We start from the raw sequence: 24,687 nt of genomic DNA on the forward strand, positions 1-24,687 counted from the left end.
TACTGTCTTACTCCCATGTCTGTGTCGTGGAACAGGCAAGACCATGGACATTTCCTAATCCTCATTCCAGTTATCAGGTAAATATTTTCAATTATCTTATCCCAAAAAGGTCTTCTTTTTGGGAAATCCCACCAAATGTGTTTAAACGTGCCTTGTTCATTACATTCCCTCCAACACATCAAGTCCTCTCCTTTTCTTAATTTCTGCATTCTTATGGGAGTCATATACCACCTCGCTATTAACTTATATGCCATTTCATATGTTCGTGAGTCTTTCGCTAATGTATATGTCATTTTTAATATATTTCTCCTTTGTTCGTCATTACGAAGCGTCCCCAATTCCCTTTCCCATTTCCCTAAGTATATGGGTAATTCCCCTTCTCCCTCACCTCTTAATACTTTGTATACTTTGGATATCCTTTTCACTATGCTTTGTGGGTCCTTAAATAATTTTTCTAGTGGCCTTAAATCATTCATTCCTCGTAGGGGTTGTGGGAGCCCTTGTGTGAAATGTGCTAGTTGATTGTATCTCCATTTATCTAAGGGTCTATTTCCCCATTGTTGAGTGATTTCCCTATATGTTAAGATCCTGTCTCCTATCATCACCTCTCCCAGTGTTACTTCTACTTTCTGTGCCCATCTACTATAAAACATTCGCTCTTCCATTCCTGGTATAAAATATTTTGTGTCTAATAGTGACATTAAGGGGGAATTACATGTCCAGTTGTGTGACTTATTTATTTTGTCCCATGTTCTCAGTGTGTGCCTTGTGATCGTGCTAGTGCCTATTCCTAGGTTCCTTACTTGGGATGGTATCCAAATCATTTTTGTTAAGTCTGTCCCGCTTAAACTTATTTCCAACTCTGCCCAGTTCTTCCCCTCTAAGTTATGTATCCAATCTACTATCCTGGATAATATTATGGCTTCATAGTATTTTTTAAAATCTGGTAGTCCCACTCCTCCCTTTTCCTTCTCCTTTACTAGGACCTTGTGAGCAATGCGCGGTTTTTTGGGATACCATATGAATGCAAGAACAAGAGATTTTAATTTTCTGAAAAAACTACTCGGGAGGACGATGGGGAGCATTTGGAATGTATATAGTACCGTTGGCAGTATAAACATTTTTATTACGTTCACTCTGCCTATCCACGATATTCTTTTATGTTTCATATTTTCCGTTTGGGATTTAATTTTATTGAGCAGGGGTATATAGTTTGTTTCATACAATTTCGTTTTTTTTGCCGTTAATTTAATCCCTAGGTAGCTCAGTTCCCCTCCACTCCATTTAAAAGGTAGGCTTGCGGTTAAGTCTTTCTGAATTTCTTTAGATACATTCAAATTTAGTATTTCTGATTTAGATAGGTTGATTTTAAAATTAGATATTCGACCGTATTGTTCTATTTCCTTCACTATCATTGGTATTGATAATCTGGGGTGTGTCACATACAAGAGCAGGTCGTCCGCAAATGCAGACACCTTATACTCTTTCCCTCTTACTGCTATTCCTCGTATGTCCTGATTGTCCCGAATTGCTGCCAATAATGGCTCCAGGGCAATCACAAAAAGGATCGGGGAAAGAGGGCATCCCTGTCTCGTCCCGTTGAATAATTCAAAGGGGCGAGACAGGGAGCCACTCACCTTAATCCTAGCTGTCGGTTTTTTATACAATGCTTTTACCCTCTGCATCATTCTCTCGCCCAGCCCCAAATGCTCCAGGGTCTTATTTATGAACTCCCAATCTGCTCTGTCAAATGCCTTCTCGGCATCCACCGACAAGAGCAGAGTGGGAGTCTCTCTTCTAATTACTTCCTGTATCAACATTACTGACTTTAAAGCGTTATCCCTTCCCTCTCGTCCCCTGACAAAACCCACTTGATCGGTATGGATCCACTTGGGGAGGAGAGATTTAAATCGTTCCGCCAAAATTTTCGCATAGAGCTTTACGTCTACATTCAGTAATGAGATCGGCCTATAACTTTCCATCGCTGCTGGATCCTTTCCTTCTTTTAAAATCAATGAGATGTGGGCAAGCAGGGCCTCTTCACGGAAGGCCCCCCCATCCCCCACCTCATTATAATAGTCACAAAGCTTGGGTGCTAGGAAATTTTTAAATTTTTTGTAGTACACGATGGAATAGCCATCTGGTCCGGGACTTCCCCCCATCGCTGTTTCCTTAATTGCCCTTTCCACTTCCATTACTGAGATGGGGTTCTCTAGTTCCTGCAGATCCTCACTTGACACTTTTAAGCTTTTAAACTTCTCTAGGTAATCCCTGGTTATTTCTTTCCTTTTCTCCTTTCCCTCCCCTCTCCTACCTATGTTATATAATGCACTGTAGTATGACTGGAAGTTCTCTGCAATATCCGATGTTGCGAACTTCATCTCCCCCTCCCTATCTCTAATCCTCGATATATAGGTCCTGTTCTTCTGTTCCTTTACTCTTCTGGCTAGCCACTTACTTGACTTGTTGCCCCACAAATGTCTCTCCCTATTTATTCTATGGAAAGCTGTCCTCTCTTGTTCTAGATATTCTTCCAGTTCTCTTTTTTTTTTTTTTGTAGTTCCTGTGATTCCTGGAGCCCTCTGGGTCTGGTAGTTTGTTCTAACTCCTCAATCTCCTTGTATAGCTGTCTCTTCGCCTTCTCCCTGTCTTTCTTTTTCCCTGCGCCAATTCCAATCAAGGTCCCCCTGATGACCGCCTTATGGGTCTCCCAAATAGTAGCCTTCGAGCATTCTCCTGTGTCATTCGTCGTATAGAAATCACTTAATTCCTGCAGGATTTTTACACTTACATCTTGTTCAAGGATGAGTGAGTCATTTAATTTCCACGCGCTTCCTGTCCCCATCTGACCCTGTATATCTAGTTGGACTCTTACAGGGGCATGATCGGACAGAGTGATTGACTTAATTTCTGCTTTTTTTAAAAAGGCTACCAATTGTTGTCCTACAAAGATATAATCTAATCTTGTAAAAGTTTTATGTACTGAGGAGAAGTGGGTATAGTCCCGATCTTTCTGATGAGTAATCCTCCAACCATCATGTAACTGAGCGTTGTTAAATGCTTTATTTATTTTCCTATACTGATGCTCTGCTCTCCGTGAGCCACCCCCTGAGGAGTCCAGCTTAGGATCCAGGCACCAGTTTAAGTCACCAGCCAAGATTACCATTCCTATTCTAAAATCTTCTAATTTGCTTAATACTCTCAACAGAAATTTCTCTTGATTGCTGTTTGGTGCATACACGTTAACAATCGTACATTTCATATTACCCAATTTGCCCTTTAAGAATAGGTATCTCCCCTCTGGGTCGGTCAGTCGGTCTTCAATCTCAAATCTTACTGATTTTTCAAAACCAATCGCTACTCCTCTGGAGTGTGCTGATGTGGAATCTCCATAGAACCACATTGGAAATTGATGAGATGATAAACTTATCCCGGAGCTACTAGTAATGTAGGTTTCTTGAAGGCATATAACTTTTCCCCCCATAAATTGTAGTTCTTTATTGATTTTGTACCTTTTTTCACTTGTGTTTAATCCCCTTACATTGTATGTTATCACGTTAATAAGAACCATTGGTATCTATTATTTTATTGCTTCACACACACCGACCCAGAGTGGGTCCACCCCTTCCAGCGGACCAGGAGGGCACGAAGGACAAGTTAAAAAAAAAAAAAAAAAAAAAAAAAGAAAGAAACACAACCCCCCCTTCCACTACCCAAAGCCCCGAACCCCCTCCCCCCCCCTCCCTCTGCAGTCGTTGGTAGGGGGTCTCTCCCCCCCAATGTATGTACATGAACCTGACCCTGTCTCTCTGACAGTGTCTATACTTCATGTTTCCTTGGGGGTTCATACCTGGTAGTACCTACCCAATGACGACGGTTCCCTCCCTCCCGCCTCCTCCCCTCCCTTCCCCCTGGATCCCTCGAGCCCTCAACTTTGTTGTCCCCTGTGTCTGTTATCTTCCTCTCCATCGTTCCTCCCTTTAGTGCTCCTTCACTGCCATCTTAGCTTTCTTTGGGGGGAGTGCGCATCTTTCTCCTCCTGCCAACCAGGTAGCGGGGGGGGGGGGGGGGAGTAATCTCTAGGTTCTCACAAAACCTTCTTAGGTCCTCCGGGAAGCGAAGTACCGCCGAGCGGCCGTCTCTTCGCCCCCACAAACACGCTGGGAAACCCCACTGATAAGAGATGCCCGCAGCGGTCATAACTTCTGTTAGGGGTTTTAGGAGTCTTCTTCTCCTCAATGTTTCTGGGGCTAAGTCTGAGAATACTCGCAGTTCTGTACCCTCAAAGGGGATCCCTGAAACTGCCCTCAATTTCTCCATTATTTGCCCCTTCTCCTCTACATAGTGGAACCTCACTATCACATCTCGTGTTGCTTCCCTGCTTACTCCTCCCCGGTCTGCTATCCTGTGAACCCTATCTAGTTTTATGTTCTCAGTTGGGTCTCTTTGTAATAATGGGTTGAAAACCTGCTGCACTATTTTACTCAGCTCTGTGGCGCCATATTTTTCAGGGATACCTTTAATGCGTACATTCTTCCTCCTGCTCCTATTCTCCTGATCTTCTAGTTTGTAAAGGAGGGACCTATTTGTTCTCCGTAGGTTCTGCACCTGTTCTGCCATCTCCTCTATTCTCAACTCCTGGTTGTCCATTCTCTCTTCAACCTCCTCTACCCTCTCCAGAACTCTACCTATATCTGCCCGTACTCCCGCTATTTCGGTCTTTAAAGCCACCTCCATTTTTGCAAACATTTCTCCCAACATCTCTTTTATTGGGGCGGGATCCACTTGGGGATTGGGTCGCGGGGTCTCTTCCTCAGGGATGGGTTCTCCCATTGCTCTCTCCCCCCCCTTTCTCCCCTTGGCCTCTGTGCGAGCTTTGGGTTATAGTACTTGTAATACTTGGGCTTATTTCTTTCGTCCCCCCACTTCTACCCCCGTCTGCTTTTGCACCTTTACCTACTTCTCCTAACTTCTGTCTACTCAGCCCTGACTTCCTTCCTCCTCCCTGTTTTGGGCTTTCCTGCCCCTCCTCCAACATGCTGGTGTTCACATTATTACATGCCATATATCTCTGTATCCCACCGGGACTGGATATCGGGGGGGCACTTTTACCTGATTTTGTCTTCCCCCTCATTTTCCCACCTCCTTTGCTTACACACAAATATACAAAAATATCGTTGTACACCTGCGATAAACCCAAGAGAAAAATACAAAAATCTATGTATAGTGTTCTTCCTCGTCAACCTATGTGGACTGACGGAGTTGTCCCTTGGGGGGGTCTCCGGGCGCACCCTGAAGAGGCTCGATACCTTCTTACTCTTCTGAGGCAATAAGTTGGCGAAGGGTGCACATAACAAAAGAAGAGAAGGAAAAGAGAATAAAAAATAAAAATAAAGGAGGGGACAAGGGGGTATATTTATCTCCGTCAAAACTCAGTCATACACTTGGAAAAAGTCACGTTGATCAACCCGCTACTAGGGGAGGTAAACCTCTATTTCTTACGGTCCTTTCAAGTGGATCCTTCAGCCCCAAAAGTGGCCCTTATTTAGCGTCAACCTGTGCTCTCCTCACTTACATCAGGATATACAAAAGTGTCCGAATAAACCTTCCGTGTACCCACTAGGGATGTACAGGAATAGAAAGGAAGTTTTCTTTCCAGACACTCGGGCTGGGATGGTGTAGTTATCTCCGGAGGAGATCGAATGGCATAGGTAGATAGTCTATATCCAGGTGGGTCAAGTCTTGGGGGGTTAATATACAGAATGGTCTCGGCTGATGTCTTGCTACTACCTAAAAGGGGTTTAGATCCTACTCACTCTTCTGAGGCAAGGTTTTGGAGAGATAAACTCGAGAGGAGGTAAGGGGATATGCGTATCTTAGATAAAACTTTTCCCCACTCCTGAAAAAGAGGCCCTCTGGTCACCGACTGCCAGGCCAGATACCGGCACTCGAACTCCACTCTACCACAGTTCATAAAGAGTCACTTCTACTTCCATGTAGTTTTTTCTTAACATTCAGGTAGGGGGAGTACCTTCATTCTTGGGGGGGGGGGGGTCTGGTCTGGTCGGGGAATCGTATGTAGACCTTCTATGAATGTTCACCCTCCATCATCCACCCATATATTTCCAGGATGGTCTATAGAGTTTCAGAGTTAATCACAATGCTTATTTTACTTGCTTCGTGGCTGAAATACCTTTTGCACCTTACCGTCTAAAGGGCTATGGTAATTTGAATCTCAATAGTTTGGGGGGTGACAGAACCCTTTTCCCCTCTTAATGAACAGACATGCCAATCCAGGTCAGCCAATTTACATCTTATCACTTCAGATCGCCTGCAATCATTTCTATATCAGTCTTTTTTCAGTAGGATCCTTATGCAGCAATGTATGGCAGTTTACTCACTTCATATCAGGTTCCTGCTCCATCCCCCTACCCCGTCCGGTACCTTTACGCTCAGGCTCCGTCCCGCATTGCTTCCGGTTGCTGGGTCCTTGGCTGACACTCGACCTGTTGATGTTACCCGTTTGGGGTCCGACCAGCTGATCCCCGGGCCGTCTGCTGAGCTGTCAGGCTGTTTCTCCCCTTTGCTCTGGTCAGGCGCGGCTTCGGGTTACCATGTCTCGGCTCTCTCTATAGCGTCTATAGCGTCTGCCGTGCAGCTTGCGGGTCTTCCTCGTGTCCAAGCCTCGATCTCGGACTCGGCGTCGGCGCTCCACTCATACGTCGGCGTCTGTCATAGGCTGCGTCTTCCCGCGGGGATCCAGTGGGTCATTCGTTCGGAGGAAGGAGGCGGATGCGGAGATCGTCCTTACCGCGCGCCTACGTCATGGTACTCCACCCCCCGCCCTCCTAGCTTGCTCTCCTTGCAAGATGTTAACAACTGATCGGATTGATTCCATGCGAAAGGAGCCGATATTTACGTGCCGGTTCAGATCTTTGCGATCTAGAATGGGTCTTAACTCAGTTTGGTTTTGGAACCGTGAAAAGGTTTGAATAAAAACCTGAGCCCTGTTCCTCTAAAGGGAATCTCTGATATCACCAGCTGGGATAAGAGATGATCTAGAGCAGGGATCCTCAAACTACGGCCCTCCAGCTGTTGCGAAACTACACATCCCATGAGGCATTGTAAAACTGACATTCACAGACATGACTAGGCATGATGGGAATTGTAGTTCCTGAACAACTGGAGGGCCATAGTTTGAAGACCCATGATCTAGAAAGACTTAATTTTCTCTATATCCCTGGGAACATTTGATCTTAGAAAACGAGGAGACAAACACTTGGAACCCACCTGTCTTGACATTGTTCCTGCCAAATCTTTGAAAATTGCAGAAGCTTTCCCCCCCAACCGAGCGAGCGGTGGCACCCCTTCATAAAGGAGGCTTTAGCATTCCGTTTTGCGGGCTTTCTGCCCCAAGACCTCTTTTGACCCTGGTGCTGCCCTTGGGGTCTTCGGCTTGAACCTGACGGTGGAGGCCGTCGAGACTGCCTAGAAGTTGATGCCCCTGGCACAAGTGAAGAAGCATGCTTAAAAAGGAGAAATGTTTAAACTTCTTCTTTACTGATAAGAGATTTTCCCATTAGAGATCCTTTGGATGTATTTATCCAGATTGTCCCCAAATAGCCGTTTATTATGAAAGGGGAACTGGTTTTACACGTTGCTTCGGCTGACCAATTTTTCAGCCACAGAACTCTGTAAAAATGCACTAGTCCCAGCATAAGCCATGAGGCTTGGATAGCATCTACTGTAAAACATAGTGCATCTGATAAGCCAACCCATTGCTGGGCCTGCTGATCAGGCAGAATCTTAACTATCTTCACAAACTGTTCCTTAACCCTTTCATGACTAAGCCTATTTTTGGAATTCAGTGTTTACAAGTTAAAATCCATATTTTCTACTAGAAAATTACTTGGAACCCCCAAACATTATATATATTTTTTTAACAGAGACTCTAGAGAATAAAACGGCGATTGTTGCAATATTTTATGTCACACGGTATTTGCGCAGCGGTGTTTTAAATGCAACTTTTTGGGAAAAGGGACACTTTCATGAATTAAAAAAAAAAAAAAAAAAAAAAAAAACAGTAAAAGTATCCCATTTTTTTTGCACAATGTGAAAGATAATGTTACGCCGAGTAAATAGATACCAAACATGTCACACTTTATAATTGCACGCACTTGTGGATTGACGACAAAGTACGGTACCTTAAAGCGTCGCCTATTGAGATTTTTAACATTTTACGGTTACCAGGTTAGCGTTACAGAGGAGGTCTAGTGCTAGAATTATTGCTCTCGCTCTGACGATCGCGGCGATACCTCACGTGTGATTTGAACACCATTTACATACGCGGGCGCGACTTTCGTATGCGTTTTCTTTGCTTTGCGAGCTCGCGGGGACGGCGGGCGCTTTAAAAAATTTTTTTTATTTTTTTTATTTATTTTATTTATTTTAAAATGACCAAATTGTTTAAAATAAAAAAAATAAAAATGTGATCACTTTTATTGCTGTCACAAGGAATGTAAACATCCCTTGTGACAGTAATAGGTGGTGACAGGTACTCTTTATGGAGGGATCGGGGGTCTAAAAGACCCCCCCACCCCTCCTTTACACTTCAGTGTATTCAGAACGCCGAAAACGGCAATTCTGAATACCGGATATTTTTGTAAAAAAAACTGCGCCATTGGCAGCCGAGTAAACGGGAAGTGACGTCATGACGTCGCTTCCGTGTTTACTATGAGGAGACTGGAACGAAGCGGATTACGGCTTCGTTCCAGTTTCTCCCCAGCGGCATCGCAGCAGGAATCGGTGCTCCCGATCGAGCGGGAGCACCGGTAACAGCGGCGGGAGGGGGGACGTCCCCTCCCGCATAACAGCCGAGCGGCTTTTAGCCGCATCGGTTGTTATGCCTGAATAGCCAATCGCCCGCTGAACAAAACGGTACCGGGATGATGCCTGCAGGTGCGGGCAACATCACGGTATACCCCCCGGAAGCAGAGTACGCAGATCTGCGTACGCTCGGCGGGAAGGGGTTATTGGACTGGAGATACACCAATTGCCGCAAAAACCGGCTGCGCTACTGAACTTACTAAAGATAAATATATATATATTTTTTTTAAAAGAAGTTCCAATATTTTTATATCTGTTGGATCTTTCAACATCAGTGCATTATCCACCGGACACGTGAGACACTTGATGCTGCAATCGCCTCAGTGAACAATTGCTGGAACCCCCCCATTTCTTATAGAAATCCTCCTCCATGGGATATAGTGTAAAAAACTTTCTGGGAGGATAATACTGTTTATCTGGATGTTCCCATTCAGAATATATAAGCTTTTTTAGCCATGAATGAACAGGAAAAGCATTACCAGATGAGGGAGGTTTTAGTGATCCCAAACCAGGAGGTGGGTTCATCAAGAGCCTGCGCTGCAGGCAGCAAAAAGGTTGAATGAAACAATTTAGTAAGAGTGTACAAGCAAACTGTCTTGCGATACTACTCCCTCTATATTAGGATCCTCGGAAGAGAATATTTTAGTATCTTCCAAGTCTCTTGAAAGATCTTCCTGATCCCCTGCCCCTTGCACCTCAAAAGGAGGAGGGTCTTGGGCACTGTATGGGGACCTGCTACTGTTTTAAACCCACAATGGAGAGTAATCATAGCATCAATCTTCTTTTCCAAATTAGAAATGGTAGAAGAAAAAAAAACCTCCTGTGTGATATATATAGAGCCTGAAGTGTCCAGTGCTGCTGCAACAGTCTCCCCTGAAGGCTCAATCTGACCGGCCGCATCACTCTCAGAGGAGGATGACATTCTTTTGGAAATGGATTTAGGTTGTTGTGAAACCATCGAGCCTCTAGAACCCCTTGAGGAGTTCCTGGTCCCTCTTCCACTCATAGCCTGAAGCACAAAGCAGAGGCACTACCAAAGAAGGTACACTGCTAGGCTATAGGCCAGCACTACAAAGCTGCTATTAATGCCCAGCCTGGTAAAGTAATAATGTCTGTGTCACCAACCCTGAAGTAAGCCATCTCTGCTCGTGTCCCTCCACAGCCAGCAACAGCAATACACACAGTGCTTTTAAAAGCTTCCTCCACGTGAAGCTGGCATCTGAGAACGTGGAGGCCATTAGCCTCACCCCCACGCTGATTATGGCGCAACCCCTGTTTTTAAAAGAGGACTTTCCCACGTGAGTGGCGGAGGGGCACTAAAAAAAAAAAATAAAAAACCACAGCGGCCAATCTTTTTTTTTTTTTTTTTTTTTAAAGTGATTTGGGGCTTACAATTCCCAGAGGGGGGTATATTTAACATAGGGGGCCACAGGTGGAAAGACCAGTCCGCCCCCTCTTGCTTACCGGAGGATCTGCTGCTTTGGCCGGAGGAGGGAATAAAGGCTCCTGACAGCGCTGTTTCCAGCATAAGGCGGTGAGTGCTCAATACAGCCCTCAGTGGTGACATAGGCATGAAAACATATACTTAAAGTAGATATTCATAAGAAAATCCAAAGATTTTTTTTAGAAAAACTCCACTTACCTTCCTGCCACAAGGTTACCCACGATAAACCCAATCTTCACCCTTCACGGTGGGCTTCGAAACCTTCAAGAGCAAGGGAACCTAGGTTACCCACAATCCTGGACCTGCAACAGCACTCTGCCAGTAAAAACTTTATGGCATTACTACCAAAAAGTACTGGGTCCCAGGGTCCAGCTCTCAAAAGAGAAGCATTTGCAAGCGAAACCTCCGTTCTTCAGACACGAGGCCCGGGTACCATTCCTTAGGCCCATTAAAGGACACTCTGAATGGATCCAGTCAGCATGGCTAGCCCCAACATGGATTGCTCCAGTGGAATCCGGCACAGCATATCTTTACTTGTTACCAACACCTTAGACACTGGCGAAAAAAAAATGAGGAACTCCCAGTAGTGGGAGGGGTTATATAGGGAGTGCACTTCTGGTCTTCGGGTGTGCCAGTGTCCATCACCTAAAGGTGGCCTATAACTCAGTAAGTATGGCTCTGTGTCCCCTGATGTATGAAAAGAAAAAACTATTTTTGAGCGTGGCAAAAAGGATTATAAATGTACCCTCAGTTGACTCAAATCTGTCCACCCAGTTCTTTACCTTTTCCTGTAGTGCCTCTCTCATTTCCTGGATACCTGTTCTCTTGATAAAGTCAGGAAGTTGAAATGGTGGTTTCTCAATTCCTCTCTTGCCCTGCAGATATTTGCGTTTGAAACACCAGTGACGAGGAACAGGAACAGAATTTCTTGTACCCTTCAGATGCACAAGGAGTTTCGGATCCTGAGCTGTAACATCATGCATCTCCACCACATCTGGACGAGATACCAGCTGAGAAAACAAAAAGCAAGAGGGGGGGGGGGGGGGGGGCGCGGTGGAACGACCGTTAATACAACAGGTGAATAAGGGAAATAAGAAAAAAAAAAAAAAAAAAAAAAAACGCATATGATCGCATATACCTGCCCAGGTATAATTTTAAAGAGGAAATTCACAACCCCAATGCAAATTTAAGTCTTTGCCCATCTACCTTTGGTGCTTGGTGATGTCAGATTAGAATACCAAGCTAAGCAGATCCAGCATGGTCCTCTTCTCTGTTACCACACTCCTACTTAAGATCCCGTCACGTGCCACCATTTTATTTCTTTGTCACAGAGAGACAGCTGTCTCTTCCAGTTTCTCGCAGCTGGCCCCCTAATAATAACTATGTCAGATCTCACACATGCGAAAGGCAGAGATCTGGCTCCATGTTTGTTTACATATTGTTCTAGGAAAGGAGGATAGTAATGCCTCCTGGAATACCAATGTCACAAACACCAGGAGGCACGGATTTCTTCTGTCGTTGAATAATATGTAAAAAGACAGTGTCAGCCACTGCCCCGTTTTTGGAAAGTAATGCCTGCTGGGAAATGTGAAGTCAATATCCCAGGAGGCAGTGAAATGCCATGCTCACCTAGGCAAGAATTGTGCAGGAGGCAGAACCATCCAATCTCCTATTACAGTGCATCCGGAAAGTATTCACAGCGCTTCACTTTTCCCAAATTGTGTTATATTACCCGATTCCGGACCGCACAACACATACATTTACAGCGGCAGGGCGGCACGTGCGCGCAAAAAAGCACACTGCTGATCGGCCGAGGAGGAAAAGTGAGCGATTGTATTTCAGCTAAGCTGAATCATGATCTCTTTTCAATAAATATCCCATAACAGAAGTTTTTTTAAATCTTTGCAAATTTATTAAAACTAAAATAAACAATCCTAGAGAAAATTTGTGGAGGGAGCTGAAACTTCAAGTTGCCAAGCAACAGCCAAGAAACCTTAAAAGGATTTAAAAAAAAAAAAAAAAAAAAAAAAAAAAAAAAAAAAAAAAAGAAGGAGCAGACCAAAATTCCTCCTGAGATGTGTGCAAGCCTGGTCACCAACACCTACAAGAAACCTCTGTGCTCGCCAACAAGGGTTTCTCCATCAAATACCAAGTCATGTTTTGCTTGGGGATCAAATACTTATTTCATTCACTTAACTGCAACTTAATTTATAGCATTTGTTTTATGCATTTTCTGGATTTTTGGTTGATATTCTGTCCATCATTTAACCACTTCCATACACCAATATAGGTCCTTACTTTGAAGGGGGTATCGTTGTTACGGTAGCTAGCTGCCATAACCCTGGTATCCTTTTGTTCGGCCGACGGTCTGGTTTTCGATAATAGTGGTCCCTGCGGCGGATTCGACACGAGATCAATTAACCCCCTCGATCGCCCCTTGTGTTAACCCCTTCCCTGCCAGTGACATTTATACAGTAAACCGTGCATTTTTTTAGCACCGATTGCTGTGTAATTGTCAATCGTCCCAAAAATATGTCAAAAGTGTCCGCCATAATGTCATAGTCTTGATAAAAATCACACATCGCCGCCATTACTAGTAAAAAAATGAAAATGCCATAAATCACCTATTTTGTAGACGCTATAACTTTTGCGCAAACCAATCAACATACGCTCACTGTGAATTTATTACCAAAAATATGTAGAAGAATACATATTGGCCTAAACTGAGAAAAAGAAAAAAAAAAATAGCTTTTTTTGTTTTAAAAAGTGGGGATATTCATTATAGCAAAAAGTACAAAATATTGTGTTTTTTTCAAAATTGTTGCTGCTCTTTTGTTTATAGCACAAAAAATAAAAACCGCAGAGGTGATCAAATACCACCAAAAGAAGGCTCTATTTGTGTGGAAAAAAAAAATAAAAAAAAATTTTGTTTGGGTGCAGCGTTGCATGACTCCACAATTGTCAGTTAAAGTGACGCAGTGCCGTATAGCAAAAAAGTGGCCTGGTCATTGAGCAGCCAAATCTTCCGGGCTGCAGTGTTTAACAAAAAACATACAAAAACTAATTTCCAACAATAACCTCAAAAGAGAAGTCTGAAAATAAAAATTTATAAAACTAATTTGGAAATTGCCATTAAGAAATGTTTTTAGGTTTAGTGGCAAAGCCATTCTGCCGCTGAAGCCAGATCTGAGCTACAGACCAGTGAAAAGGAGGAAAAAAATTCCCCGCTGAATGATCCAAGAGCAGGAAATGGCTAGAGCTAATCTTGATGAAAGTAAAAATTGGCTTTTCTGAAAAAAATAAAAAAATTGATACTACAGTATCTCACAAAATTGTGAAAAAAACTGAAGAAATTACACTTCGATACAATGTAAAGTAGTGAGTCTACAGGAGGGAGGGGGAGAGAGGGAGAGGGAGAAAATGGCTAATCAGTCCCAATTTGTACATTCAATTAAGGCTGTACTCCCTTTTATTGCCAGCGGATTAGACATTAATGGCTGTGTGTTGCGTTATTTTGAGGGGGATCGCAAATTTACACTGTTATACAAAGCTGTTCACTCACTACTTTACATAGTAGCAAAGTGCCATTTCTTCAGTGTTGGGATTTTTTAAATAGGATTTTTAAAATAGCTTACCTGTAAAATCCTTTTCTTTGATGTACATCAGTGGACGCAGAGCCGTAGTACTTACTACATGGGTTATATCGTGGTATCAGGTGCTGGATGCTGGCACGCCCCTTAAAAGGTGTGAACTTCCCCCATATAACCTCCTGCCTCTACTGGGTCTCCTCAGTTTTGTAGCCAAGCAATCAAAGTGTATAAGGAGAAGGGAGGGACCTGTGTGTCCCCTGATGTACATCAAAGAAATTGATTTTACAGGTAAGCCGTTTTAAAAATTCTGTTTTCTTTTCTTAAATCGGGGGACACAGAGACATAGTAATTATTATGTGGGATGTCCCATAGCAATGGCAACTGAAAGGAGGAGACACAAAAAAAAAAAAAAAGAAAGGAAGTCAGAGGACTCATAACGCAGCCTGCAGCACACTGCGCCCAAAGGCAATATCCTCATGACCTTTAACATAGATTTGATAAAATCTGGTAAATGTATGAACTGAAGACCAAGTCGCGGCCTTACAGATCCGAGCCATAGAGGCCTGATGATGCACCGGCCAAGAGGCACTAATCGCCCTAGTTGAGTGTGCTTTAACATGAAAAGAAGGAATTTTCTTCTTTAAACCATAAGCCTGAATAATGACTTGACAAATCCACTTGGAAATAGTGGATTTTGACGCTGCCTGTCCTCTCTTTGGACCATCTGGCAGTACAAATAAAACATCTGTTTTACGAACCTGACCGGTTGCCTTTAAATACACTCTGACCGCTCTTACTACATCAAGGGAATGTAGTGTCTTTTCTTCCCTAGATCGAGGCTCTGGGAAGGAGGAAGGAAGAATAATATTGTGGTTTAAGTGAAAACCTGTCACCACTTTTGGCAGGAATTCAGGATGAGGACGTAACACCACCTTATCCTTATGCGTGATCAGATATGGCTCTTTACAAGACAGAGCCGCTAGTTCTGATACTCTTCTAGCAGAAGAAATGGCAACCAGAAAGACTATCTTTCTAGTCAAAAGAACCAAGGGAATTTCACATAAAGGTTCAAAAGGCTGTTTCTGCAAAGCCGACAAGACCAAATTCAAATCCCAAGGACTTAGAGGTACCCCGATAGGGGGATTGATCCGTGTTAACCCCTGAACAAAGCTACGCACTAAAGAGTGAAAAGCCAAAGGCCGCTGAAAAAATATGGCCGAGATCTGGCCCTTGATAGTATTCAAGGCCAGATTAATTTCTAATGCCATCTGCAGGAAATCAAGGTTCCTACTTATGACATATTTCCTGGGGTGCCAACCCCTGGATCCACACCAGGAAACATATGCCTTCCAGACTCTGTAGTAAATGACCCTGGAAGCCGGCTTCCTGGCATTAAGCAAGGTAGATATTACAGAAGGAGACAACCCATGATCCTTTAGAATGTGGGTCTCAATAGCCAGACCGTTAAATTTAGCAGCTGTAAGGTAGGATGGAATACTGGACCTTGCGCAAGAAGGTCTGGCAGTAATGGCAGAGTCCAAGGAACTCCTACTGCCATCTTTATGATCTCGGCAAACCAAGATCTTCTGGGCCACCAGAATCACATCCTTTTGTCCCTGCTTGATCCTGCGAAGAAGACGCGGAAGAAGCAGAACTGGAGGAAATGCATAGATCAGAGAAAACTGATCCCATGGGAAGACTAATGCGTCTGTTCCGCAAGCTAGCGGATCCTTTGTTCGACACAAAGTTGTCAACCTTGTTGTTGAATCTGGACATGAACAGGTCTACGTCCAGAGCACCCCATCTCTGACATATCGATAGGAAGATGTCGGGTGAAGAGACCATTCTCCCGGAAACAGTTGTTGGCAACTGAAGTAGCCCACCTGCCAATTATCTATCCCGGGAATGAAAACTGCCAAAAGGCAAGGGACGTTGTGTTCTGCCTAAGACAGAACACGATTCACCTCTTTTTGGGCTGCACGACTCCTCATGCCCCCCTGGTGTTTGATGTAAGCCACAGCCGTGGTGTTGTCGGACTGAATCCTGACAGAACAGTCCCTCAGTCTGACCGTCCAGGCCTTTTGAGCCAGACCAACTGCCCGAACACCCAAAATGTTGATAGGCAAGGTCCTTTCCAACTTGGACCAATTCCCCTGGACAGAAAACTCTTCCAGGACTGCTCCCCAGTAGGGATGAGCCGAACACCCCCCGGTTCGGTTCGCACCAGAACTTGCGAACGACCCCCGCGTTCGGTACGAACGTTAGAACCCCATTGAAGTCTATGGGACTCGAACGTTCGAAATGGAAAGTGCTAATTTTAACGGCTAATATGCAAGATAGTGTCCTAAAAAGGGTTTGGGGACCTGCCTCAGGGGACATGGGTCACTGCAAAAAAAAGTTTTAAAAACTGCCTTATTGGCGGGAGCACTGATTTTAATGACGATTAAAGTGAAAAAAAAAAAGTGAAATATTCCTTTAAATATGGTGCCTGGGAGGTGTCTGTAGTATGCCTGTGAAGTGCCACGTGTTTCCCGTGTTTAGAACAGTCCCTGCACAAAATGACATTAAACGGAAATAACACCATTTAAAACTGCTTGCGGTTTTAATGTTATATCTGGTTCCTGCAATATGGTTGAAAATCATTGAGAAAAATGGCATGGGTAGCCCTCCCTGCCCATTACCAGCCTATTTGGGTCTTGTACGCATATTAAGGGGAACCCCGTACCCATATTAAAAAAAGGAAATACGTGTGGCCCCCAGGCCCTATATACTCAGAACAGCAGTATACAGGCGGTGCAAACAAGACAGGGACTGTGTAGGTTTGTTGTGTTAAGTTGAATCTGTTTGTCATTTTCAACCGGTACATTTTTAAAGTGTAGCTCCAGTCAAAAAAACGATTTTTAAGCTTTTTGGAAAACATAGGGAAGGGTTATCACCCCTGTATAATTTGTTTTGTCGTCCATCTTTTTTCATCTCACTTGCTGCTGTCTCCTTGCGTTTGCAAGTAGGAGATGTTTGTAAGTTGGATGTTTGAAAGTAGGGGCCTGCCCTATATTATAGCGGTATGTACTGGGTACAGAGCACGCAGATAGCACGCACTATCTCCTAACACTACTGACTGCAAGCTATTATTAACCACTTGACCACTGGGCACTTAAACACCCTTAATAACCAGACCAATTTTCAGCTTTCAGGGCCCTCACATTTTGAATGACAATTACTCAGTCATGCAACACTGGACCTATAGGAAATGTTTGTCCTTTTTTCACACAAATAGAGCTTTCTTTTGGTGGTATTTAATCACTGCTGGGTTTTTTATTTTTTGTGCTATAAAAGAAAAAAAGACCGAAAATTCTGCGAAAAAATGAATTTTTCTTCGTTTCTGTTATAAAATTTAGCAGATTAGTCATTTTTTCTTCATAAATTTTGGCCAAAATTCATACTACTACATATCTTTGGTAAAAATAAGTACAAATTGGTGGATATTATTTGGTCTTTGTGAAAGTTATAGAGTCCACAAGCTATGGTGCCAATATCTGAAAATTGATCACACCTGAAGTACTGACGGCCTATTTCCTTTTTTTTTTTTCCACAAAATTGTCATATTATCAGGTTATTTCACACACACAGCATATGCATACCACAAATTACACCCCAAAACACATTCTGCTATTACTCCCGAGTACGGCGATACCACATGTGTGAGACTTTTACACAGCGTGGCCACATACAGAGGCCCAACATGCAGGGAGCGCCATCAGGCGTTCTGGAGCACCCAGGCCAATTCTGACATTTCTCTCCTACATGTAAAAATCATCATTTATTTGCTAGAAAATTACAGAGAACCCCAAAACATATATATATATTTTTTTTTTAGCAAAGACCCTGGAGAATACAATGGTGGTCGTTGCAAATTTTTATCTCACACGGTATTTGCATAGCAATTTTTCAAACGCGTTTTTTGGGGGGAAAAAACAGTTTTGTGCTTAAAAAACAAACAAAAAAAACAGTAAAGTTAGCCCAATGTTTGCATAAAGTGAAAGATGAAGTTATGCTGAGTAAATAGATATCAAACATGTCACTCTTCAAAATTGCACATGCCCGTGGAATGGCGCCAAACGTCGCTACTTAAAAAATCCCCATAGGCGACGCTTTAAATTTTTTTTTACTGGTTACATGTTTTGAGTTGCAGAGGAGGTCTAGGACTAGAATTATTGCTCTCGCTCTAACATTCTCGGCGATACCTCACATGTGTGGCACATGCGAGCACATGGGGACATGGGCGCTTTAATTTTTATTTTATTTTTTTATTGTTCATTTTACTTTATTTTAGTTTGACATTTTTTTCCCCAAAAATATATTTTTGATCACTTTTATTCCTATTACAAGAAATGTAAACATCCCTTGTAATAGGAATATGGGGTGACAGGTCCTCTTTACAGTGAAATCTGGGGGGTCAATATGACCCCACATCTCACCTCTAGGCTGGGAAGCCTGAAATAAAAAAAAAAAAAGATTCTGGCTTTGATCGTACTGGCGAGTTGGTAGAAGCACCGGAGGGCGGTGAGGGGTGGGGGGCGTCTATGGCTGGGTATTTCAGGGTATCACCGAGTATGGCTGGGTATGGCAATTTATGGCAGGGTATTACAGAGTATTGGTGGGGTATTGGCGGGGTACTGCAGAGTATTGGGGGGTACTGCACTGCAGAGTAATGGCGGGGTACTGCAGAGTAATGGCGGGGTACTGCAGAATAATGGCAGGGTACTGCAGAGTAATGGCAGGGTACTGCAGAGTAATGGCAGGGTACTGCAGAGTAATGGCAGGGTACTGCAGAGTAATGGCAGGGTACTGCAGAGTAATGGCAGGGTACTGCAGAGTAATGGCAGGGTACTGCAGAGTAATGGCAGGGTACTGCAGAGTAATGGCAGGGTACTGCAGAGTAATGGCAGGGTACTGCAGAGTAATGGCAGGGTACTGCAGAGTAATGGCAGGGTACTGCAGAGTATGCACTGGTATTGCAGAGTATTGGCAGGGAATTGAGGGGTTAAATTCGGGGAGCAGCGATGTGGGCACTGCAGATGCAGCCCACATCGCTGCCGACACCGATCTTTCCCCTCCGCTGTACCGATCGGTACAGAGAGGGGAGGGAGGAACCGGCGTCATAACATGACGCCGGTTTGTTTCCAAGTGATCACTCCGTCATTTGATGGAGCAATCACGTGGTAAACGGCCGCTATGAGCGGCCGTTTACCGTGATCCGTGATGCGCCGGGTCCTGTGGACCCGGCGGTCACGGATGCTCTCGAGTGCGTGCACCTCGGGGCACGCGAGAGCAGAATTCTGGGAGGCCGTTAATTAACGGCCTCTCAGAGTTAAACAACCGCCCTGAAGCCGTTAATCGGCAATGGGCAGTTGTTAAGTGGTTAAAGCTAGATCACTAGCTATATAGGTGAGGTGAATATAGTGGTGTATACTGCAGTCAGGGCACAGACAACAACCACTACACAGCAGCAAGATAGGAAATCAGCCAAAAACTATTGGTGTGTACTGTGTTGAAGGTACACAGAACACCCACTGCTTCAGATGCTAAGTAACACACTACTCGAGGCCGCCTCAAAGGCGGCCTTATATAGTGTGGGGCGTGCACTACACAGCCTGAGCTATGATTGGCCACAGGCAGGATGCCTGTGGCCAATCATGGCTCTCCTCGCTGCCGGCGCTGCGATTGGCCAAGCATGCGGGGTCACAGTGCATGCTTGGCCAATCATGGGGCAGCAATGCACTGCGCCACCGCAGTGCATTGTGGTCAGCGCGCGTCACTCGAATTTTGACGCGAACGGCCCAAGCGGCCGAACAGCCAATGTTCGAGTCGAACGTATGTTCGACTCGAACACGAAGCTCATCCCTACTCCCCAGCCTAGAAGACTGGCATCCGTAGTCACCACTTTGCAAGAGACTGGTAGAAACGATTTTCCCTTTTGAAGGTTGCTGGATATCAACCACAGGCTCTGACGCACATCGGAAGCCAGACGAATTGGAAAATCTAAGGCCTGAATCTTCTTGTTCCAGGCCGACAGGATTGCGTTTTGTAGCAATCTTGAATGAAACTGCGTGGAAGGGATGGCCTCGAAGGAAGCCACCATTTTTCCCCAATAGTCTCATGCACAACTGAATGGAAGGCTTTTTCCTTTGCCTTGATGAGTTGAATTGGTTCTACAATGGGACTGATTCTTTTCTGGGGTAGAAATACCTTCTTCTGTATGGTATCTATGACCAGACCCAGGTACTGTAATCTCCTTGATGGTTTTAAGGAGGATTTTTCTAGGTTGAGAATCCAGCCTAGAGATTCCAGGTAGTTTACCGTTGTGACCAGACTGTGGTTTAGCCCTGAAACAGAATGATCTATTAAAAGCAGATCATCTAAGTAGGCTAGGACCGCTATGCTCTGAGCCCTTAATCTGGCTAAAGGAGGCGCCAGAATTTTTTTAAACACCCGTGGTGCTGTGGCTAGATCGAATGGCAGGGCCACAAGTTGAAAATGATGATTTTCTACTTCGAAGAGCAGAAATTTCTGGTGAGCGGGAAATATTGCAACATGGAAATATGCATCTTTGATATTAATAGAAGTCAAAAATTCTCCTCCTTGGAGGACGGCTACAACCGACCGAACTGACTACATGCAAAAGGATCGGATATTCAAGTGCCGATTCAGATCTCTGCGATCTAGAATAGGTCTTACTTCCCCGTTTGGCTTTGGAATCGTAAAGAGGTTTGAATAAAATCCTGTGCCTTTTTCCTCTAAGGGAACTTCTGATGTCACTGACTTGGATAATAGATGATCCAGTGCTAGGAGGAGAGCCTTCTTCTCTGGATCCTTGGGAACTCTAGTTTGTAACCTAGAGAAACGGCAGAAGCAACCCATCTGTTTTGGCATTGCTCTTGCCAGATTCCTTGAGAATTGCAGGAGCCTTCCCCCCACCCGAGCGAGCGGGGGCGCCCCTTCAAAAGGAGGCCTCAGCACTGTTTTGTGGGCTTTCTGCCCCAAGATCTCTTCTGACCTTGGTGCTGCCCTTGAACCTGACGCTTGAGGCCGTCGAGACTGCCTAAAGGCTGATGCCCCCGATACAGTAGGAGAAGAAGCTCGCTTAAAGTATAAATGTCTGCATTTCTTTTTTTACTGGTAAAAGAGCTTTTACCATTTAAAATCTTTTGTAGGTATTTATCCAAATCATCTCCAAATAGCCGTTCACCATGAAAAAGGGAAACTGGCTAAGAGCTTTTTACACGGCGTTTCAGCTGACCAACTTTTCAGCCAAAGGATTCTGTGAGAATGCACTAGTTCAAGCCGTGATATCTGAATCTCTCATAGCGTCTACTGTGAAACAGTGCATCTGATAAATCAGCGCAATGTTGGGCCTGTTCATCAGGCATCTCCTCAAACTGTTCCTTAATGGGTTTACTTCCTCTTTGTCTCCCTGCAGAGGTAAAGCATAATGGGCTACTATACACTTACCTGACACAGGAGCCAGTGATGTCACCGCTGTCCCCTGTAGCACGAAGCATCCATATTCTTCCGGGTATCGCTGCTCCGGCCACACCCGGCATGCACACGGGAGCCACCACCAACGGCATATCGCCATTAGCAGCGGCATGTTCGGTGCGCCTGCATGCGCCGTAGACAGTGGTGCCTGTCTGTTTGTAAATATCTCCTAAACGGTGTAGGTTTAGGAGATATTTCTTGGACCTACAGGTAAGCCCTAATCTAGACTTACCTGTAGGTCAAAGCGGTATGTAAGGGTTTACAGCCACTTTAACTCCACTATGGAGGGATAAAATAGCATCAATCTTCTTTTCCAAATTGCCATTGGTAAAAGACAAAAACCTCTCGTGTAACATACTTAGGGGCTGAAACGTCTTGCGAGACTGTAAGCATAGTTTCCCCTGACGGCAACACTTTTAGAAGAGGGGGGCGACATTCTTTTGGAAATGGTTTTAGTTTGTTGTGTAACCATTGACCCCTTAGAGGAGTTCCTGGTCCCTTTGCCACTCATAGCTTAAAAGCACAAAGCAGAGGCACTACCAGCAAAAGAATGTAAACTTGCTAGGCTATAGTACAGCACAATAGCTGCTATTAATCCCAGGTTCTTACAGTACAATGTGTCAAAGGGAAATGCCTGTGTCAAACCTGATCCAGCCAACCTCTCTGCTCTGTCCCTCCACCGCCAGGCAGCAGTTGCACTCACAGTGCTTAAAAAAACACTTCCTGAACGTGTGTCCAGCCCCCCCCCCCGCCCTTTTCAAAGGAGAACATTTTCCCTCACAAGTGGCGTCTGCAGCATGCCGAGTGGCCAACGGTCTGCCCCCTTTTTTTGTCTTGGCATATCCTCGAAGGGGAATAAAGCCAATCTGGGGGCACAGGAAGAGACCAGACCCCCCCCCCCCCTTCTTACCAGAGGGTCTGTTCCGGATGGAGGAGAGGAGAGTGAAGGCTTCTGCCGTTTCGAGCATGAGACTGGTGAGTGCTCAATACAGCCCCCAGTGGTGACAGACATGACAACATTATACACAGAAGGAGCAATTCCTGAGAAAATCTCCCTTAGCTTACCCTCGCAGCAGGGGTTTATCAGAGATGAAGATCCAATCGTCACCCTTCACGGTAGGCACCGATACCTTTTAAGAAACCATCAGGAACCGGGGAACCTCAGGTTACCCACAATCCTGGACCTGCAACCAAAAAGTACTGGATCCCAGGGCCCAGCTCTCAAAGAGAAGCGTTCGCTAGCAAAACCTTGTTTCTTTGGACATGAGACCCGGGTATCATTCATTTAGCCCATAAAAAAAAAAAAGACATCAAAAAGGATCCGGTCAGCATGGCTAGCCCCATCAAGGATTACTACCCATGGAGCTCAGCACAGCACATCTTTACTTGTGACAAACACCTTAAACACTGGTGAAAAAACTGATTCCCAGTAATGGGAGGGGTTATATAGGAGAGAAGACGCCTTAGGGGTGTGCCAATGTCCAGCACCTATCGGTCTGATATAACCCACATAGTAATTACTATGGCTCTGTGTCCCCTGATGTAAGAAAAGAAAATTGGGCTTTGGGTGTTAATGGTGCCTTCACACCCTAACCCTACAGAGGTACTCTTGATAAAAGCAAGAATTGGCCTTGCTTTAAAAAGTTGAATGTATATGCACCTGTCAAACGGGTAAGGCAAAATTGGTCTTAGGTGTGAGTTGTGCCCATGAAACCTATACCAAAAAATTACGTCAAGATAAAATCAACACACACAGTTAGACAGCATAGACAGTCTTGCAGAAATTCCAGCGCCCCAAAAACATTCAGTCAGCGACATCATCATCAGGGTCTTGATAGCTGCTGCTAAACCAGGATCAATTTATTTTGACAAATGTCAGCTGGTCAATGGAGTCTGTGGACAGACACACTCTTATCTGTTACAAAACCTTCGGCAGCACTGAATGCCCATTCGAAAAGCACGCTGGATGCAGGACAGCCCAGCTGCTCAATTGCATACTGGGTAAGTTCTGGCCAGTGGTCTATTCTCATGACCCAGTAACCCAGTGGATATAGTCTAGTGGAAAGCTCTCCATGTCTCTTTACACTCCTAGATAATTTTCCATCATATGATGCAGACACTGCCAATGTGATCTTGAAGCCGACAGCCCTGGGTGCCGAGGACTTCCATTTTTTTTTTTAAACCGCATCACTTAAGTGGTCCCCTTCCCCACCGCTCCTCCATTGACCAACAGAAGCCTCAAAACTACCTTTTCCATGAGACTGTAACCTACCAGAGTCTGAGAAGGTGTTACATAAACTCCCTTCCTCAACCTCAGAATCAAGTAATGCCTGTGCATTGTCAAGAAGCAAGTGGCTGACACTGTTCAAATAGTTCAGCTGACTTCTCCATGCATGATGCTGGGACTATAAACAGGAGTAGTACAAGCAGGCTGAATAAGCTGCTTTGACAGCTGCAGTGTACTGCACACTAGTCTGAGCTCGGTTGAGAGATATGATGAGGATAGTTTAGTAAGCCAGTCCACCAACTCCTCTGCATGCTGTGGTTGGATAGCACAGGCAACATCACTAAACAGATAAAAACGTGCCCTGTCCAAGGATGGACCAAGTCCACCTATGCCTGCGGACAAAGACACAATGTCAAAGGTCCTGTAATCTCAGTTTTTATGGCAATATTCATTATTCTTCTGACCTCTGTATTTTCAAATTTCACAATGGCTTCCTTGCTTGTCAACAATTAGTCACAGGCTGTTTTGCACTGTACTTTGAGCACCACCATTTTCTCATATAAATAATAATAAAAAAAAAAACTATTGTTCAACACACACACACACACACACACTCTAACATTTCCTCAGAAGACGCTCACAAGACTGACTTGCAGAATACTTTGTTTTCATATTGTGTAATAGAGGGGAGGGGAGGGGCTCCCAAAAAGAAGCAGGGGACCTTATGTCTGTAGCACAATCATAACTTATAATGCTTGGTGAGAGAGGCAGACAAGCAGAGGCAAAACTACAATCTTCAGAACATTAAAACAAATATATATATAGAAACCATGAAGGGTCCCCCCTACCCCCTCATACAAACATCAGGCTTCCCAGTTCTGGGAGGGCGCCCATGGACATCCTCCCACAACCCTGCGCCGTTCTAAACAAATCATGGTAAAAGGGCCACTTACAGTAGCACTTTACCATATGATTAGCTGATCACATGTAAACAAACTTAC

General features: G+C 44.5%; 1 protein-coding gene across 2 annotated transcripts in view; it reads right to left on the minus strand.

Annotated features, from left to right (window-relative positions):
• SF3B2 (splicing factor 3b subunit 2) overlaps positions 1-24,687 on the minus strand; it is a 104,000-nt gene that overhangs the window by 39,422 nt on the left and 39,891 nt on the right. For both annotated transcript variants that reach the window (XM_077456764.1, XM_077456775.1), the window contains one exon: positions 11,113-11,340. In XM_077456764.1, the coding sequence (XP_077312890.1) occupies positions 11,113-11,340 (228 nt within the window). The remainder of the gene's footprint in view (positions 1-11,112; positions 11,341-24,687) is intronic.

This window comes from Lithobates pipiens, unplaced genomic scaffold, assembly GCF_037356315.1.
Source record: "Lithobates pipiens isolate NorthernLeopardFrog02 unplaced genomic scaffold, aLitPip1_a1.2 Scaffold_10, whole genome shotgun sequence".
NCBI classification, from domain to species: Eukaryota; Metazoa; Chordata; class Amphibia; order Anura; family Ranidae; genus Lithobates; species Lithobates pipiens.